The 19,153-nt window shown below is 46.6% G+C and overlaps 1 protein-coding gene and 1 long non-coding RNA gene across 2 annotated transcripts; one reads left to right on the forward strand and one right to left on the reverse strand.

Moving 5' to 3' along the window:
• Positions 1-922: 922 nt before the first annotated feature.
• pex5lb (peroxisomal biogenesis factor 5-like b) lies at positions 923-15,544 on the reverse strand. Its single transcript, XM_088014725.1, has 13 exons — positions 15,290-15,544; positions 10,112-10,208; positions 9,754-9,963; positions 9,255-9,375; positions 7,797-7,869; positions 7,374-7,472; positions 4,487-4,609; positions 3,549-3,692; positions 3,402-3,472; positions 3,125-3,334; positions 2,800-2,965; positions 2,552-2,709; positions 923-2,483 (listed from the first exon to the last, which is right to left on the reverse strand). Exons 1-13 carry the CDS (start codon positions 15,302-15,304, stop codon positions 2,285-2,287), a joined length of 1,686 nt encoding a protein of 561 aa, XP_087870851.1. The 5' UTR covers positions 15,305-15,544; the 3' UTR covers positions 923-2,284.
• Positions 15,545-15,700: 156 nt separating this feature from the next.
• Positions 15,701-18,597, forward strand: LOC148154471 (uncharacterized). Its single transcript, XR_015765830.1, has 3 exons — positions 15,701-17,409; positions 18,006-18,143; positions 18,316-18,597. It is a non-coding gene; the product is annotated as an uncharacterized LOC148154471 (long non-coding RNA).
• Positions 18,598-19,153: the final 556 nt, after the last annotated feature.

Here is a 19,153-nt window from a genome sequence, read left to right on the forward strand (position 1 = left end):
GCTATGTGTGGTGACCCCCGTTGCTATGTCTCGGTGACCCCCGTTGCTATGTGTGGTGACCCCCGTTGCTATGTGTCGGTGACCCCCGTTGCTATGTGTCGGTGACCCCCGTTGCTATGTGTGGTGACCCCCGTTGCTATGTGTCGGTGACCCCCGTTGCTATGTGTGGTGACCCCCGTTGCTATGTGTCGGTGACCCCCGTTGCTATGTGTCGGTGACCCCCGTTGCTATGTGTGGTGACCCCCGTTGCTATGTGTCGGTGACCCCGTTGCTATGTGTGGTGACCCCCGTTGCTATGTGTGGTGACCCCCGTTGCTATGTGTGGTGACCCCCGTTGCTATGTGTGGTGACCCCCGTTGCTATGTGTCGGTGACCCCCGTTGCTATGTGTCGGTGACCCCGTTGCTATGTGTCGGTGACCCCGTTGCTATGTGTGGTGACCCCCGTTGCTATGTGTGGTGACCCCCGTTGCTATGTGTCGGTGACCCCATTGCTATGTGTCGGTGACCCCCGTTGCTATGTGTCGGTGACCCCATTGCTATGTGTCGGTGACCCCCGTTGCTATGTGTGGTGACCCCCGTTGCTATGTGTCGGTGACCCCATTGCTATGTGTCGGTGACCCCCGTTGCTATGTGTCGGTGACCCCCGTTGCTATGTGTCGGTGACCCCGTTGCTATGTGTGGTGACCCCCGTTGCTATGTGTGGTGACCCCCGTTGCTATGTGTGGTGACCCCGTTGCTAGGGGTGATGCTGTCATGTAGGGACTGTGATGGGGGTCTGATAATGTTGGCGTCACCTGCTGGCGTCTCCATGGCGACTGCGTTCAGCAGGTCTCATCTCGGCTCTGATTGGTTGGTGGAAATGAACCGATCTTTGAGTCCAGATGATGATGGAAGTAAAATGAATGGGAATAATAAACACTGAACTGATTATTGTCTTTAATACAGATTAATAGGTTTTTTGTGTGAAGTGTCTTAAACATAATAAAAACGAATAAAACAGGATTAAAAGTGCAACAGTGCTCAACACTAGCATTTTAAAAACCATAAAAACAAATGACAGACTCAAATACAGCGCCCTCATTAGGAGAAAATGAAAATTACATTTAAAGGAATAAGAAATAAAACTTTGCTAAAGTAGATTTTGGAAACTTGGCAACAGGAACCAAACTGGTTTCCTAGTTTAGTTTCGGGGGCCAAATATCTGTGTCTGTATGGAGAGATGGCTGACCTCTGACCTCTGGGTTCAGCTATGAGTTTATTAAAAAGCCTCGTCACTGATTAAAATAGTCTTTAGATATGAATATATAGGAATATAGGAAGGTAAAACACAGAGCAGCTCAGATCAGATCCTCCGACTCCCTGAGGAGAAATACTGATGCGGATAATATAACTTAATAGTTTCACTGAGTATTATTTATGTATTTACCTGCAGATTAGGCCCCGCCCCTTTTGTTGTCACCTGAGCTTTTATTTTGGTGACTCAGTAAAACCTCCTGACGCTCTGCAGCTCAGACAGACGTTAATATTCAAACATTAATAAATATTGATTAAACTACGGAGGCCTCTGGGGGTCATGGGGAAAAGTTTCCCCCTCAGAAACATTACTGCAATATTTCCTGGTCTATTTTGTTTTCAGTCAGTAATTTAATATGTTCAAATAAAGAGCCTCGCTGAAAACGTGTTTATTCTTAACTCTGAAAATGGATTCATTCAGTTCATGTTTGTCTGATTGAGCAGGTTCAGACCAACAGACTGAACTGTCAGATGATTTATTATCGACTCAGAAACAGTCCAGATAGTTTGGATGTATTTTTATTTTTTTCTTCTTATAGAAAGTTTCTGTTTATATCACAGGTTTGTGATTCATTTCTACCCTAAAGAAAAAGATATAAAACTTCAGATATTTCACATGGAGATATTAAGAAACATGGAAAAACCTCCTGAAAGCCTCAGATTGGAGCAGAGAGTAAGACACATGAGAAAACATCCCCATGTCCCCCACAGGCCTCCGTACTAAACACCGCTGCTATTAATACAAACTCTTCTTCGTTCTGATCCCACATCTGCGCTACAATCCGCTCAGCTTGGAGCTGCAGCTGCTGACGGGGTCAGAGGTCAGGCTGAAGGCGCAGGACTTCTTCTGACATTTAGATACAGAAGGAGAGAAAATAGCTCTGCTGAGAGGTCAGAGGTCAGGGGGCGGAGCTCCAGCAGAAGGTCCTCCAGGTTAAAGGGTTGTGCTTCAGGTGCAGCAGCGTTCTCCTCCTGTGACCTCTGACCCGGTCACAGGTCTCCGCCCTCCAGGGTTCTGGTCAGCAGGTCCAGGTCCCCCAGGCTGGCGGCCCGGTCCAGCCCGGGGTCGTCCATCATGGAGACGGCGATCCGCAGGGCGGCCCAGATGTTGGTAGACATCTGCAGCTGGCTGCACCACTGGCTGCACCTCTGCTGCTTCAGAGCCGTGACGAAGTTACTGACAGCCTCCCTGCAGAACCAGAACCGAGTCATAAACAAGCCTTTGTCCCAGCAAGCGGGTTGCCGGGGCGGCGGTACCTGAGCGCGCCCAGGTTGATGCAGCTGATGCCCAGGTTGTATCGGGAGCGGATGAAGCCGGGCCGCAGCTCCAGCGCGCGGCTGTACGCCTCCACCGCCTCGGCGCTGCGGCTGCCGTTAGCCAGCGTCGCTCCCAGCCGGTTCCACAGCAGGTAGTCCTGAGACGGACACAGGAAGTGAGGTCATCATGACATCACCAGCCTGCTGGAGCCCCACCAGAACCAGAACCAGCAGCGGTCCGGTGCTACCTGCGGTCTGACGGACAGCGCGGCGCTGAACGCCTCCACCGCCCGATCAAACTCTGAGCTCAGGTTGTACAGAACTCCGAGTCCGGTCTGCAGGTCCGGATCCACGTTATCCACGTTCAGCTGCGCCGCTTCCTGGAAGAGCAGCAGAACTTCCTGCAGCGCCGAGCTGAAAGAAAAACATTGGCTTTATTTACGTAGCGCCACCTGCTGTTTGCATCTCCAGATTCCTCCTTGGACATTCAGAGTCGCTTTTGGTACCGATGACCCCGGCCAACCGGACTCCTCCGGGCCGTCACGCTGACGTCCAGCTCAGGTGTTTCGTTACCTTGCAGGTATGGAGCAGCTGGGGCCCCTGCGTGGTGTGGCTGGGGAACCCTGTAGCGGACTCCTGCTCTGGACCAGGTGTCGGTATTTGTGGTTGTGGCCGATCCAGTGGCGCAGAGCGTCGCAGGCCTCCGGCAGCTGGCTGCTGTTGGTGAGGCTGGCGGCGAGCGCCATGAGAGCCGGCAGGTTGTTGGGACGGAGCTCCAGACACCTGCAGCAGGTGAGCAGTTAGTGACCTTCATCAGAGCTGAACAGATCAGACAGGAAGCTGGTCTGACCTCTGCAGCGAGGCGATGGCGGCTTGTTCGTTCTCGTTCTCAGCCTGAGTCGTTCCCAGCATCTGCCACGCCTGCAACAGGAAACGGTCACCGGTGAGTGTCGATGGTCAGAGACTGGAAGGCGACAGAACCCAACCAACGGGTCACCTCAGCGTCACTGGGGTCCTGCAAGATGGCGGCCTCCAGCAGCAGGACGGCAGCGTTCAGGTCTCCCTCTCCAGCTTTCTCCTGACCCTCAGCGAAGGCGTTGGGCCAGTCAAGGTACGGGTTGGTGGCGCTGAAGTAGTAACCCTGCAGAACCACAGAGGTCAACAGGAAGTACCGCCCCTGCAGAACCACACAGGTCAACAGGAAGTACCGCCCCTGCAGAACCACGGAGGTCAACAGGAAGTACCGCCCTGCAGAACCACAGAGGTCAACAGGAAGTACCGCCCCTGCAGAACCACACAGGTCAACAGGAAGTACCGCCCCTGCAGAACCACGGAGGTCAACAGGAAGTACCGCCCTGCAGAACCACACAGGTCAACAGGAAGTACCGCCCTGCAGAACCACGGAGGTCAACAGGAAGTACCGCCCTGCAGAACCACACAGGTCAACAGGAAGTACCGCCCTGCAGAACCACGGAGGTCAACAGGAAGTACCGCCCTGCAGAACCACACAGGTCAACAGGAAGTACCGCCCTGCAGAACCACACAGGTCAACAGGAAGTACCGCCCTGCAGAACCACACAGGTCAACAGGAAGTACCGCCCTGCAGAACCACACAGGTCAACAGGAAGTGGTGGTACTTCCTGTATGACCCCAAAACTAGCCTCCATCCTCCTGATGTTGCAAAATAAAAGCGTTTCTGCAGGTGAGCTTTTATTGTGAAACATCTGCAGGATGTTGGTGGAAGTCTGATTAGACCGCGTCACCTCGGTTGCCATGGTGACGTAACCCTGAGCCACGACAGGATTAGAGGATTAGGGCCGCTGGCCGTCTGGATGGAAGCTGCTGGACTAAAGCTGTAGATTAACTCCAGATCACGGCAGTGATGCATGCTGGGAAGCTGCAGGAGAAAACAAGGTGACATCATCAGGGCATTACCTTCTCCACAGGTGAGACGGGGGGCGGGGCCGGCTTCTGCTGGCTCGCCGCCTCCTCCAGCCAGTTCCTGCGAGCAAGCTCCTCCCACTCTGCCTGCATCTTGTCCCAGAACTCTGTGTCCGACTGCAACAGAACCCGACCAGAACCTGATCAGAACACCAACCAGAACCAGACCAGAACCCGATCGGAACCCGACCAGAACACTGACCAGAACCAAATCGGAACCCAATCAGAACCTGTCCATAACTCGACTGGAACCAGATCAGAACCAGTCCAGAACCCGATCGGAACTCTGCCAGTCGTCTCCTGAAGCAGAACATTGCAGTGAGCTGGTTCCACCAAGCGGCTGAACTACGCCACCCTGTGGTCACACTGGTCCCTGCAGCAGCCTGGTTCTACATCAGGGGTCTCCCACCCCGGTCCTCAGGGGCTCCTGTCCTCCATGTTGAGACGTTTCCCTGCAGCACCTGGAGACTGAGGAAATGATGTCATCACTGGAAGAGCTGGCCCTGAGGACCGGGGTGGGAAACCCCTCAGATCTCAGCTCAGACCTCTGACCAACCTTCTCGGATCAGAACCAACTGAACCGCCGACTCGGCAGATGGAGATCTGATCTTCTCCAATTTCAGTCAGCGGGAATCTGAGAACAGGAAGGTTCTGGTCAATCCGGTCAGAACCCGATCCAGTCTGAACCCAACACCTCCCTCTTTCAGGCTTCATCGATCTGGTTCACTGGGTTCAAGGTCTGCTGATGCCTGACCAGATACACTGGGACAGTCAGGACTTAGTCAGGCCCAGATCAGGTTCTGTCCCACCAGGAAATCCTTCTGCATCAGCAGGAAGTTCTGGTTCCAGCAAAGCTCCAGCAGACCAATCAGGAGCTTCCAGTCAGAGCAGCGATGTTGATTGATCCACTGAGCCGAGCCGGTGGGAGCACCAGGAAATCTGACATCACTCCTCACCAGAACCGCACCAGAAACAGAACCAGGCAGAGGTCTCAGAACCTCATCAGAATAATGGACTTTACTGGACCAGAACCTGGAGATTAGGTCCAGATATCAGCCTCCAGGTGGTGCTGTGGTTCTGGTTCGGTTCAAGAGCGATTACTAGTGATGGTCCGGCTACACCGACGCGTCGGCGCATGCGTCCAGCCCACAGACCAAAACGTGTCGGTTTCAGCAAGTCGCCTGACCGAAATGACATTAAACACCAAACTGTGTTTCTAAGGAAGCCGATCTGTGGATCTGTCAGAAACATCTGCCAAACGGATTCTTGATCTTTTACAGCATCACCTATGGAGCAGCTTCAGAGGAAAGGTTTCCTCAGTGTGGGAACATTTTGATCTCATATTGGAAAATAAATTTGTTTTCATTTCGTTGGTTCATCCGGTTCTTGTCAGTTTCTACTTGATCTGAATCCAAATTCAGCTGAAACTCTTATTTTACTTTCATATCATGTTCTGCAGGTTAAGTGTTGCACATGTTTGACTAAACTGTCTTATTTAAATAAATCCACCTCCTCAATGCTGAGCCATCATGAGGCCAGGCATGAGAATCGAGTCCCAGATGGACTCAGATATGCAGCCAATATACAAATTACTGTTGCTTTTTAGAAATTATTTCATATAAATGTATTGTTTACTTCATTTTTTTCTACAGCAGGAGAAGTTCTGTCCAAAGAGTGTAACAGACTAAAATTAAAAATGTTGGAGAAACGTATTTTTTTAATGAAAATTTGTGAAAAAAAAAAAAAAAAGAAACGTCCACAAGCATCCTCATTCCAAACACGTTCACTTAAATTTTCACTTTATGGCACATGTTCACATTATTTATTGACTGTATCTAAGAATATCAAATATATTTTAAATTCAACTGAAGATATGACATAATACAATAATATTCAATAAAATACAAAGACTTAAATCTTATTGTATAGACTAGGTCAGAGGTTCCCAAACTGTGGGGCGCGCCGTGCCATTGCAAGGGGGGCATGGAAAGCCTTCTGGATGAAAAACAGAAAAACATGAACGCTGTATGCGCTGGGTTTTTACCTTAGAATTGTTAACATGCTGTAACCTGTTTTTCCGAGCCGCCTTTAAACGCAACATGAGCGCTACGACGCTCGCGCTGGGTTTCCACCTGTGAAGGAGACCTGCTGCTGCTGGGCGGAGCTACGTAGGTTTGTGTTAGAATCACGGCAGCAAACCAGCAAAACGCAAAGAACTTTTCACAGTTTTCCCTCCAAACTAACCGACTGAGTTGAGTAAAGCTGCTGGATGCAGGTAATGTTAGCTAAAAGATGACTAGCTAATGTTAGCTAAAAGATGACTAGCTAATGTTAGCTAAAAGATGACTAGCTAATATCAATACAGCACATTAAGCTTAACAAGTAGCCTGTAGGCTACTGGTGGTGTCTGTGTTCAGCTACGATTCATTTTGCCCCCCAAAAAGTTGATCCCCCTGTAGGTCTGGAGCCGGGCTGAGTAGAACAGGGAGTCTCTGAGAATCCACCCTCCTTCGCTCACACACATCGCTCAGCCAGACAGCTATTTGTAATCCATAGGGGGGGGCAGAAATAGTTTGGAAACCACTGGATTAGGTCATCAAATCACTACGTTGCCTGTAGGGATTTTTAATGTCCAGCAGGTGTCAGTATTCAGTAACACAGTATCAACACAGTATCAGTAGAGTTTTGCTATGGGTCGAAACGCTTCATGATGCCTCAAATACCCATCACTAGCGATTACCAACAGGTTCTGGTTCTGATCTGAGCTCAACTGTCCATCTGCTGACAGGAAGTTGCTGGAGGGACACTTCCTGTCACGGGTAAGGGACGGACGGGTGGTTCGGGGACAGACGGGTCGGCTGACACAGCAGGTGAGTCTTACCTCGACAGCCGCCTTTGCGCGGACGAACTCATCCTCCAGGGACTCGTTCCTGGCCAACAGAGAGCGAGTCCGTCTGCGGAGTCTGGACACGCTGCTGTCCTGCAGAGATGGAGACAGAAGTCGTCCAGCAGCGGTCCAGTCAAAGTAAACAGAAGCCAGCTTTATCCCTCGCTCCCTGAACTACACACAATCTGCTGGTTTCAGGTCTCTGAGGAGAATAGCAGGGACACCCACCGGGTTAGCATGGGAAAAGGACGTCCCTTCAGCCTAGTGATGGGGGTGATGTCACTGGATGGATGCTGAACAGACTGATGGTTGGATAACGACATCCAACCACGGAACCCACAACTGCTCACCTGGTACCAACATAGAACCCGGTACTGAGTCAGGCCCGGTTCCTCAGCAGAATCTAGTGGCACTGACCTGGTTCAGAGATATGAAGTCCAGATCGTCCAAGCTGCTCTTCATCAGAGGATCTCTCCTAAACTCTGCAGACCTGGAGACAGACAACCTTCAATCAACCTTCAATCAACCTTCAATTCACCAGGTGAGTGTTTAAAATCAAATTCTTATTTTTAACACATGGCTGGAGGAAAGAACAAAGGAAGATCACACAAAACATTTACATCATGTTAGCTTTAGCGACACAGAAAGTTTGTCATGTAAGCTTTAGCAACACGTTTGTCATGTTAGCATTAGCGACACAGTTTACGTCATGTTAGCATTAGCGATACAGATAGTTTACATCATGTTAGCATTAGCGACACAGAAAGTTTATGTCATGTAAGCTTTAGCAACACGTTTGTCATGTTAGCATTAGCGACACAGTTTACGTCATGTTAGCATTAGCGATACAGATAGTTTACATCATGTTAGCATTAGCGACACAGAAAGTTTATGTCATGTAAGCTTTAGCAACACGTTTGTCATGTTAGCATTAGCGACACAGTTTACGTCATGTTAGCATTAGCGATACAGATAGTTTACATCATGTTAGTATTAGCGACACAGAAAGTTTATGTCATGTAAGCTTTAGCAACACGTTTGTCATGTTAGCATTAGCGACACAGTTTACGTCATGTTAGCATTAGCGATACAGATAGTTTACATCATGTTAGCATTAGCGACACAGAAAGTTTATGTCATGTAAGCTTTAGCAACACGTTTGTCATGTTAGCATTAGCGACACAGTTTACGTCATGTTAGCATTAGCGATACAGATAGTTTACATCATGTTAGCATTAGCGACACAGAAAGTTTATGTCATGTAAGCTTTAGCAACACGTTTGTCATGTTAGCATTAGCGACACAGTTTACGTCATGTTAGCATTAGCGATACAGATAGTTTACATCATGTTAGCATTAGCGACACAGAAAGTTTATGTCATGTAAGCTTTAGCAACACGTTTGTCATGTTAGCATTAGCGACACAGAAAGTTTACGTCATGTTAGCATTAGCGATACAGATAGTTTACATCATGTTGGCATTAGCGACACAGAAAGTTTGTCATGTAAGCTTTAGCAACACAATGTTTATGTCATGTTAGCATTAGCGACAGCAAGCATGTCAGCTGAAATTACTCTGACGGCTTCTTCTCTGGAACCACTTTGCAGGTCCATTGATGAAAAGCTGCTATGTTGGTGCTCTCCATAGTCACTGACCCCCACAGGCTGCTGCAGGAACTACAGGTCAGCTCTGCTGCCCCTACAGGCTGCTGCTGGAAGTAACCAGCGTCCTGTAAATAAATCTGAGGATAATCAGCAGAGCGGAAGATCTGAGTCTGAGCTGCAAGAGAACCGGGTCGAACCAGAACCCAGAGAAGAACCAGCTGGAAGGGTTTGCTGCCGCTTCATGGGTCTGGCTTAAGGCGTGTCGGTTACCATAGCAACTCGCTGGAGGAGTGGTGGGAGGTGCATCTGGCCTGGCAGCGTCTGCGCCGTCCCCCGTCCTCCAGGTCCAGGTCCATCTCGTCCCACTTGTCCAGAGGAGAGGACAGGCTGACTGGGAAGAGAAGCAGAGAGAGCAGATCCTGACCTCTGACCTCAGCGTGATCCGTGAGCTAAAACAGGAAGTTCTCATTAAAGTAAAAGCTCAGATTAAGGTGTCGTCATGACGACTGGCTGACTTCAAAGCTTTTATCTAAATGAAGCAGCTGAGCCTCAGGATGAACTAGAACCTCCAGCTGAGTCCGGCCGGGTCCGGTTCCAGAACCAGACCTCTGACATTTTAACGACTCCAGAACCTCCATGATGTTCTCTGCAGAATCAACGAGGTCCATCTGAACCAGAACTCCTGGGTTCTGATGGACCTCAGAGGGAACCCGTCTGCTTCTGGCAGGTGAACCATGACTGATTTGGACCCGGTACCAGCCCGTCTTACCCGAGTCCAGGGACGTCCTGTTGGGGGTTCCGGGCCCGGCAGGCCGGCGCTCCAGCTGGACCGGGACCAGCTCTGTCTCCTCGGTTCTGGTTCTGGTTTTGTGCCGGGGGCTCCTGGACCCAGCTGTCCTCACTGGACTCTTGGTGACCCGGTGGTGCCGGGTCTCTGCTGGGTCGCTCAGGTCCACCAGGTCCAGAGTCGTGGACAGAACTGCAGCAAGACAGACAGGGCATCGGGTCAGAACTGGGTCAGAATAGAACCAGGTCAGAGCTGCTCTGGTCCAGTTCAGGGAAACATGATCCGGCCTGAGCCGCAGCAGGTCAGAGGTCATTAGCAATGCGGTTCCTGCTGAGTGTACCTGCGGGGTTGGAGGTCGGGGGTCGTCCAGAGGCGGCCTCGCTGCGGCTCTCTGCCAGGAAGTCATCGATGGAAGGGCTCAGCAGGGGGCGGCTCTCCTGCAACAGCCAATCAGAGCGCTCAGCTCCACCTCTGACCTTCAGAGCAGCTCCAGGACTCACTGCAGCCTGAATCTGATTTGACTAGACACAGGCCTCCTGAATCCATGTGACCCGAGTCTGAGCCACCAGGTGGCGCTTGTTGCCAAGGCGACCCGAGTCTGAGCCACCAGGTGGCGCTTGTTGCCAAGGCGACCCGAGTCTGAGCCACCAGGTGGCGCTCTGACCCTCGGTAAACTCCATGTTTACGCCTACTGAGCATGCTCAGTAGGCGACGTCACGGCGCCCTCTACAGCGCAGCAGGGACATCAGATCACAACCATTAATTAAAAAAAAGAGAAAGAAATCAGAACTGAGCATTAAGGCCTGCAGGAGAACGCAGCCTTGGTCCTGGTCCTGGTTCTGGTTCTGGTCGGACCGGACATCATCCTTCAGCTGATAAAAGTATTTGGGAACGACAGAAGGAAGCCTTCATCAATAAGGGTTAGAGGAAGAGGAGGAGGAAGAGCTTCTCAGACAGAGCAGCTGATGAAGAGGAGCAGCTGATGAAGAGGAGCAGCTAGGACTCTGCACAGTGATGAAGAGTGTTTAATGTTTCCTCACTCTGTGTTTCAGGGTCAGCCGGCCGCCTGTGAAGTCGGTGTGTGTGTGTGTGTGTGTGTGTGTGTGTGTGTGTGTGTGTGTGTGTGTGCATCTGCTGCGGCAGCATATTAACTTTGGGTTCTCTGGGGATCAGATGCTCCTCTGTCGTTTCAGACCCGGTTCTGCTGATCAGACCTCCGACTCCCTCTGGTTCTGGACTCAGGCCCGGGACTGAGACTTCTGATCATCTGGATCCATCGATCGGTTATGGATACGATGAGCTGATCAGCAGAACTGATCGGTTCTTCAGGTTCTGTTGCAGATTCTCCGTTTGGTGAAGGAATGTTTGTTCAGCAGAACGCCCGTTTATTTTTAGACCAACACACACGGACAGAAACACACACATGCACGCACGCACACACACACACACACAAATACACACACTGCCCCGGTCACCCTGACTGTAACTACAGGAGCCTGCAGAGGACACACCATCTGCTGCAGAGGAACCAGAGTCTCAGGGTTCCTCCTTCTGCTGCAGGGTCAGAGGTCATCACATCCACCTCACTCAGGAGGTCAGAGGTCGTCATTAAAACCTACAGGAAGCTGGGGTCAGGAACATCACCTTTAGCTCCGCCCACATTCAGTGGAAGGACAGTCATCGGCATCACTCTTCATGTCAGGCTGCAGACTACTGCCCTGAGTTCTGACTGACAGGCTCAACTTTCTGATGTCCAGGTTCAGTCACACCTGATCATGATCCAGATCTATGGTGGAATTTTCCTGCCATAATTCCAGAGCACACATTTTCATTTTGAAAGAAGGACTTCATATCTTTCTTCTCAAAACTTGTAACGCTTTTACTCAAAACTTCTCCTCGCGCTCACACTTAGTCTCTGCTCGGACTCTCTGCTCGCTACGAAACATGGAACTGCCTTTTGGCACAGTCGCCTGGCAACCTCTCAGCCAATAAAATGAAAGTGTTGTACTGGGTGTGTTTGCTTCTTTCTAGCATATGTGCCTGTGTGGCTACTATCAATTATAGCAACCTGTGCCACCCACTGGATGTACGGAGATGGTTGGGTGAACAAAGTTCTGCCTAAGACCAGTATCTGTTAGCGATCAGTATCTGTTAGCAATCAGTATCTGTTAGCGATCAGTATCTGTTAGCGATCAGTATCTGTTAGCAATCAGTATCTGTTAGCGATCAGTATCTGTTAGCGATCAGTATCTGTTAGCGATCAGTATCTGTTCGCGATCAGTAGCACTGCTGGTGGATGTTTAATGTAACATGGAGCAGAAACCTGACATCTTTGTTTCTCCCTACATCCAGTGGGTGGCGCAGGTTGCTATAATTCAGTGTTTCTCAACCTTTGTTGGGCCAGCGCCCCCTATCCATTATCCAGGTCCCTCACCGCCCCCATCAAAGAAGATGTAGGATTCTTGCACTGACTATTATTTTATTATTAATATTACTATCATTATTGCAGATGTTTTGATTTTTATGTTTGTTTCTGTATTTATCATCAAAAAATAATTTCCCAGAGAACAAAAAAGCCATGGGAATAGAAATAATTTTCACAGGCGTCTAAGGAAAATGCAATGAACATTCAAGTTAAAATCTGTAGGCCAACAGCAGCCAATCAGAGGAAAAATATTCTTGTTCTTTTCCATTTTCTAGTTGTTAAATATTCCAGAAAATGATAAAAGATGAACAACATGCCAGTTTAAACTTTGATCTATTTGCAAACCGACTGCAGCATTAAAACATGGATAGAACTGGAACTACATTAATCACAGCTCTTCTTCTCTTCAGTGTTTCTGGTGCTGCAGCTCTGTGCTGCCTTCAGGAGAATGGGACATCAGAGCATCATCCATAAAACTTCACCCACATGGCATTTAGTGTGCAAACCAGAGCTTTCAGTGGAAAAACTAAAGTTCCTTTTAATGCCATAGAAATATGAGACAGAAACATGGATTATATCTTTAAATAGACCTGTCTATTGATTATAGATTAATAGTTTTACTGGACAGAAATTACAAAGAACAAATCTGGTTCTTAATCAAATCCTAATGAGTCAAACTGAAAGTGTCATGGAGTCATCAGCCTCATGACATTAACACTGACATGAAAAATAATATTGAAGAAATAAATATATCAAATCTAACTAAAAACATAAATAAGTGATCAGTTATTTACTGTTATGGTCTGTAAGATATTTATTCTCAGTACTAGATGTGGTCTCAACAAACCCATGACACTTCAACTATATTATTTTACCTTTTATCTGGAAATAGTGTCTGTTTATTCTTGCCATACAGTCTCTGTATTAATTATTGCTCTAAAGGTCTTGCCATACCAGTTTATTCCTCTGTATTTACTTTAGTTTCTTAGTTTATTCTTGCATTTTGTTCTTCATTCATTTCCATTTAGTTTCCTCTGATTAATATTATCCTCTCCTGGTTTATTTCTATGTCCACTTTAGTTTCTTTCCTGTTGCTAGATTTATTTTATCATTTATTGACCATCATTAATCTTCACTCATCACCTGCTGCGCCGCCTAATCATCATGTGTTTGCCACTGATATTGATTTTTCACTATTCACCAAAGGATTCTCGATCCTGCTTCACATCTAGTTCGTTGCTCCGTTCTACATCCCACTTCTCCTGTTTCAGAGTTTTGCGAAACGTGCGCGTTGTTTTTTTTATGTGTTGTTTGCTTCCGGTGCGGGGCGGTAGGGAGCGTATCGATGAAGAAAGGAGAAAAGCAGACTGACGTAAACCTTTTAAAACAAGGGAAAAATCCCGGTATTCTGATTATTAATATTCAAAAGTGCTGTGGTACCGTTTTATACCGGATCACTTACAGCACCGACTTTAACTCTATAAAATGATCTAACAAGTGAATCTGACAGCAACGTGATCAGCCGGTGTAACGCGGAGCTGATGCGGTGAAGCTACCATCAGTTCTTGGCGCAGCGGAGAACATGCTGTTCATTTTGCGGCATGTTTTAATGTTACACAATACAGTTTTTAGCAAGTAGATCAAAGTTAAACTGGTACTGTTGTGCATTTAAGATGTAAGGTTTACCTTCGACCAAACCCCCCCAAAGGCATCGCAGCGCCCCCTACCGTCCACTGAACGCCCCCGTCGAGAAACGCTGCTATAATCGATAACAGGCTCACCCGCTAGAAGGAAACAAACACACCCAGTACAACACTTTCATTCTATTGGCTAAGAAGTTACCAGGCGACTGAGCCAAAAGGGTTTCCAACAGTGAGCAGAGACTAAGTGTGAGCCGGAGGAGAAGTTTTTGGAGAAGACAGACATGAAGTCCTGGTTTCAAAATGAAAATGTGTGATCTTGGATTATGGCAGGAAAATTACTCCATACTGATCCAGATCCAGATCCTGTGTCTGCCGGCTGCAGTCGGGCTGGAAAGCTCTTCCTCTTCCTGTTTGTCTCCTTCCTGTCTGGTTCCATCTTCCCGTCACAGACATCTGCGCTCTGATTGGTCGTCCTCAGTGGAAAGACTCGACCCGAACTCCTGATCAGTCAAATCAGAACCGGATTGGTCAGACAGAAACAGATCTGATAGGATCTGATGGAGTTCTTGAATCATTCCCTGAGGGAACCAGAACCAGAACAAGGACCAGGACCCGTGTGGAAGAGATGGTAGACTGCAGGAGGAAACCAGAAATCAGCAGGAAGTTGGACTAGAACGTTCAGGGAACAGAAGCAGCATTCCCTGAACGGAGGGGCTGGTGAAACGTTCCGGAGTGCTGCAGTGACATTCCAGCAGCGTTCCTGAACATTCCCAAACATTCTCACAGTATTCCTGAATGTTCCCGCAGCGTTCCTGAACGTTGCAGTCTGACGTTAGGAGTCATGATGAAATTTTATGGAATGTTTGGGAATATTGTTGTTTCCTGGACGGAGTTCTTCAGGTCCAGTCCGGTCCGGTTCCACTAAACCCAAACATGAAGAACTGAAGGAAAGTTCTGATCAGATTCCTGGAGGATTCTAATTCCTCTAGAACCACGGAGGCAGACGCTGCTATCTGGATCTGCTTCTGGTTCTGCTTGGTTCTCGTTCTGTCAGGTTCTGGTTCTGTCAGGTTCTGGGTCTATCTGGTTCTGCTTGGTTCTGGTTCTGTCTGGTTCTGCCTGGTTCATATTTCTAGTCTCAGTGGTTAGAGGTCCAACCCAACTTGGTCCACTGGAACCAGAACCTGAACAGATTCAGGAACTGAAAGTTCTGCTGGTTCTGGTTCCGATCAGAACAAACTCAGTTACTTCAGAACCGGGTCAGAACCACATTTACGTCGTTTAAGGAACCAAGAAGCAAATACATTCGGGTTCTTCTCCGTGACCCGGTTCTCTAGAACCTAGTAGAAACCTTGAGTTTCGGAACCGGAGGAACTTTCCTGGCTGGGTTCCGAACAGAACCATCCCTAAGCTATCTGGGTTCTGCTAGAGTTCTGTTGGGCTCGCTCACCTGGACTTGGTACATGGTTCTGTCTGCAGCCCCCGGCGGTCCACTTTGACACGGTTCTGCTGCCCCGAACCGCCGCCTGTCCGACCCGAACCTCCCTGACTTCTGGAGAGGAATGACGCCGTCTTCGATTCCGTTCCGGTCCCGGTCCGCTCACCGCGCTGGTCTCGGTTCCGCCGTGGTGTCACTGTGGTCCAGGTCCAGTTCCTGGTTCGGTTCGGCTCCGCGGCAGCTCTGGGCTCCTCGGTGTCCGAACTTCTTGTCGCTCCGCTCAGCTGGAGGCGGAGATGAAAATAAACCGAGCGGAGCCGAACTTGGCCGAACAGTTCCGAGGGCTGCAGACCCAACTTCCTGGGAGGTTTTCATAATAAAAGCCTCTCGAGGAGCAGCTGTCGATGATCCAGGTTCTGGTCGGAACCAGGTCCAGAGTAGAGGTGGATTCTCTGGGTTTGGATCACTGGTTCTGGTCCAAATGAGATGAACCACAGTGGGTTACAGGTCGATGTTCTGGTTTCTGGTTCCGAGCAGATGCAGACACCCGAACGTGGTTGGGTTTTCGCAGAACGGAACCGAGGTTCTGTTAGAAGTTTCGCACTGAGCTAAGACTCTGTTTGCAGCTTCTTTTCCACAAACCTTTTATTGACTCTGCCGTGAAACATCGCCGCTGCCTTTTTAGTGACTTGTTAATAAATCATTGTTACTCGGCTCATTTTTAAAGCCCTGCTATTATCTTGGTTTTACTCCAGGTTGAAGTGCCATTGCTGCCCAGTTCTGCTTCGGGTTTTACTTAGATCGGTACCAACTGATCCTCCTGCCTCCCGGTCCGAACCGAACCAGCTTGAGTCGATATTGATGGAGAAGCAGAAGAAAGATTTACCTGAAGTCTGTGAAGGGCACAGCGCCCCCTGCTGGTGAGGTTATGGAGGTGCAGTTCCAGGTAACCGGTCCTACCTGAGGACGACCTCAGAACCAGAACCAGAATTTTCTGGACATAACTAATGTAACAGTGTTTAGGTTGTATAACCCCACTTGCTTTATGTATCAGTGCAGTGGGAAAATAGCGCCCCCTCTCCCCAGGTGAAAATAAACATACTTAAATTTGTGAAAGTACACTGTAAGTATACTAAGTATTAAGTGTACTACCTATAAGTATATCTGAAGTATACTAACAGCATACTTACTTGTACCGAAATTAGAACTTTAAACACACTTAAACATAATTGTACCAAAATACACTTTTAATATATTAAATAAAATTATACTTTTAGTGAACAAAATATATATTTGCCGAAGTCTAAATATACACTTTCTCAAGTATATTTAAAATGTATTTTGTGTATATTTTAAAATATATGTTCAAAATAAAAAAAATTACAAATTCACTTAACACTAGATTATTAATTTCAGTATGTTTTAAATTACATCTCAGTGTAAATTTTAGGCTAATAAAGTATGCCTTTTCTTTAACTTCTTTATTTAACTGGGTGAACCCCGTTGAGATCCAGATCTCATTTTCAAGAGGGACCTGGGCAGAAGTCTGCAACACGCAGCAACCTGATTACAAAATAAAACTAATTAATACATATGCAGAAGTTTGTCTTTTAGGCACCTTTAAAGTGTGTTTAATATAATATCTAGGCATACTTTTTAAGAACCTAAAAATTATGAATTTTTAAGGGCCTTAATAATCTTTTACTACTTATTAAAATTGCATACAATAAAAAAAAGATAATCATGATGCAATTTTTAAGAAAGTACCCAATCCATTTTCAGATGTGTGACGTAAATCCTTATAATCAACGGGATTAGCTCCAGTTCATACTCCAGGCCAGATGGTGGCGGTATTGTACACTTTCATTTGTAAAAAAAAAACCCATAAAGAGAAGAAAAACCTTGAACGCAGGGAACAGACGCTGTTCAAATTCGCCATTTTTACTCGCATAATATTCCCTTAAAAGCAGAGAGGGCCTTGACAATAGTTACTAATTTTGGTAAATTCAAGCTGGTGACGTCCTAATCCGAGTTGGACGGAAACACAACGGGACAACAACCGATGGAAATGAAATGTGTGTCACAAAAGGAGCCCGGAGGGACGAAGGATGCTAACGTGTTGCTAGCTGGTGGTAAGTTTGCTTATTAATGATCTTCGTTTAATTATAAACAGTGCAGTAAAGATGTATAACTTACGTTGGTTTCATAAATAATTATTTTATCAATGTTATTGTGACTTGTATGATTATTACTATAGGAATCATTCAGCTTCATGTTGTAACTGCATGGAGGCTGTTTGTTGACTTATACTGTAATTCATAAACTAACCTGGTTTTAATTAAGCTCCATCAGACAGAGAGACTTTGATATTGTGAGGTTGATGTTCTAACTCGTTCATCAATGTTTTTATCTTCAACATGTTTGCAGTCTAAGCAAATGAAAGAGGAAGCAGAGAGATCAGGTGTTAGAAACCTAAAGACTTTGTCTCAGAAGCAGCTCTGCTCCACCAGATCACCAACCAGCTCTGAGGATGAACCTCCACATGTCTTCATGATGGAAGTTTGTTTTTTCAATGAGCAGCTAGCTACATTTTCAACAGCAATAACTGCTGTTACCAACACCACGGGCTTAATAAACATGATTTGATTTAAAAATAACTGGACAGAATTTTTCTCCTTGTTAATCTAACATTTCTCTGTCATACATTTTATTTGTTGTTGGCTTTCAGGGCCCTGTGATGGACTGGTGACCTGTCCATGGTGAACCCTGCCTCTCATCTGATGGCTGCTGGAGATGGGCACCACCAGCCCCCCTCACCACCCTGCAGGGATCAGCCTGTTCAGATCATGGATGGAAAGATTTTAAGGTAGTTTGTCTCCTTTAGTCCACACTTAAAACAGCTTCATAGTTGATGCCAACATCAACTGATTCTATGACTTTGCTGACTATTTTTTTCTATTTTTTTATTTGCCGTTTTTCTGTTCTCTTTAAATACAAATGCTTTCTCTGTTTAATTGCTCTGTTGTTCTTTTTTGCAGGTTTCTGTAGGTGCAGTGAACAGAAATGTTCTGTCGTTGATCCTCACTGTCATGTTTTCATTGTGTTCACTTTAGATGTGTAAACTGATCATTTATGCAATTGAGTAAAATATGAGTAAAATTGGACAATTTTAAAATGTTGGTAATAAAACAAAGTATTTGAATTACATCATTGTGTAATTAATCTTTCCATGTAATTGTAGCCTAAATCAATGTAAGTACTGCAGTGTAGTTATGCATGTAATGTACAAAGTATGAATAAAGACTTATGAGTAATTAAAATTGTACTTTATTAGCAATAGCAGTAAATCAAAATAAAAATTAAGTGTAATTTAAATACATTACTTATATATTAGTAGTATATTTAAAATATATTAAAAGTTTATTTTTAATATAATTCTATGACAGAATTGGTACACTCAATATAAAAATGAATGAATTTAAAAGTATATTTTAAGTATACCAAGTACAACTTGAAGTTGTTCCAAAAAGTATGGTGAAGTATACTAAGTACAAAATTAGTTGTTCCAAAATAGTACAGTTTAAGTACATCAATCAAAGTATGTTAAAATTTAGTATACTAAAGAATACTTCTTTTTACTTGGGCGGCTGGTTATCTGCTGCTGGCCCTGAACTCAGTGAAAGCATTAGCAAAACATAAAACATCATTTTTATTAACTGGAGAGTAATTAATACTTACAAAATGTTTTCTTGGCTCCAACTTTTGTACTTTTAGTTTCTTTAATGCAGAGTTTCTCCTCTCTGGTCCTCAGGCCTCCTGTCCTGCATGTTTCAGGTGTTTCTCTTCTGCCACCTGGATTGTATCTCTGGGTGATTA

The sequence above is a fragment of the Poecilia mexicana genome, unplaced genomic scaffold (assembly GCF_051168715.1).
Source record: "Poecilia mexicana isolate PSO_F unplaced genomic scaffold, ASM5116871v1 scaffold_17, whole genome shotgun sequence".
NCBI classification, from domain to species: domain Eukaryota; kingdom Metazoa; phylum Chordata; class Actinopteri; order Cyprinodontiformes; family Poeciliidae; genus Poecilia; species Poecilia mexicana.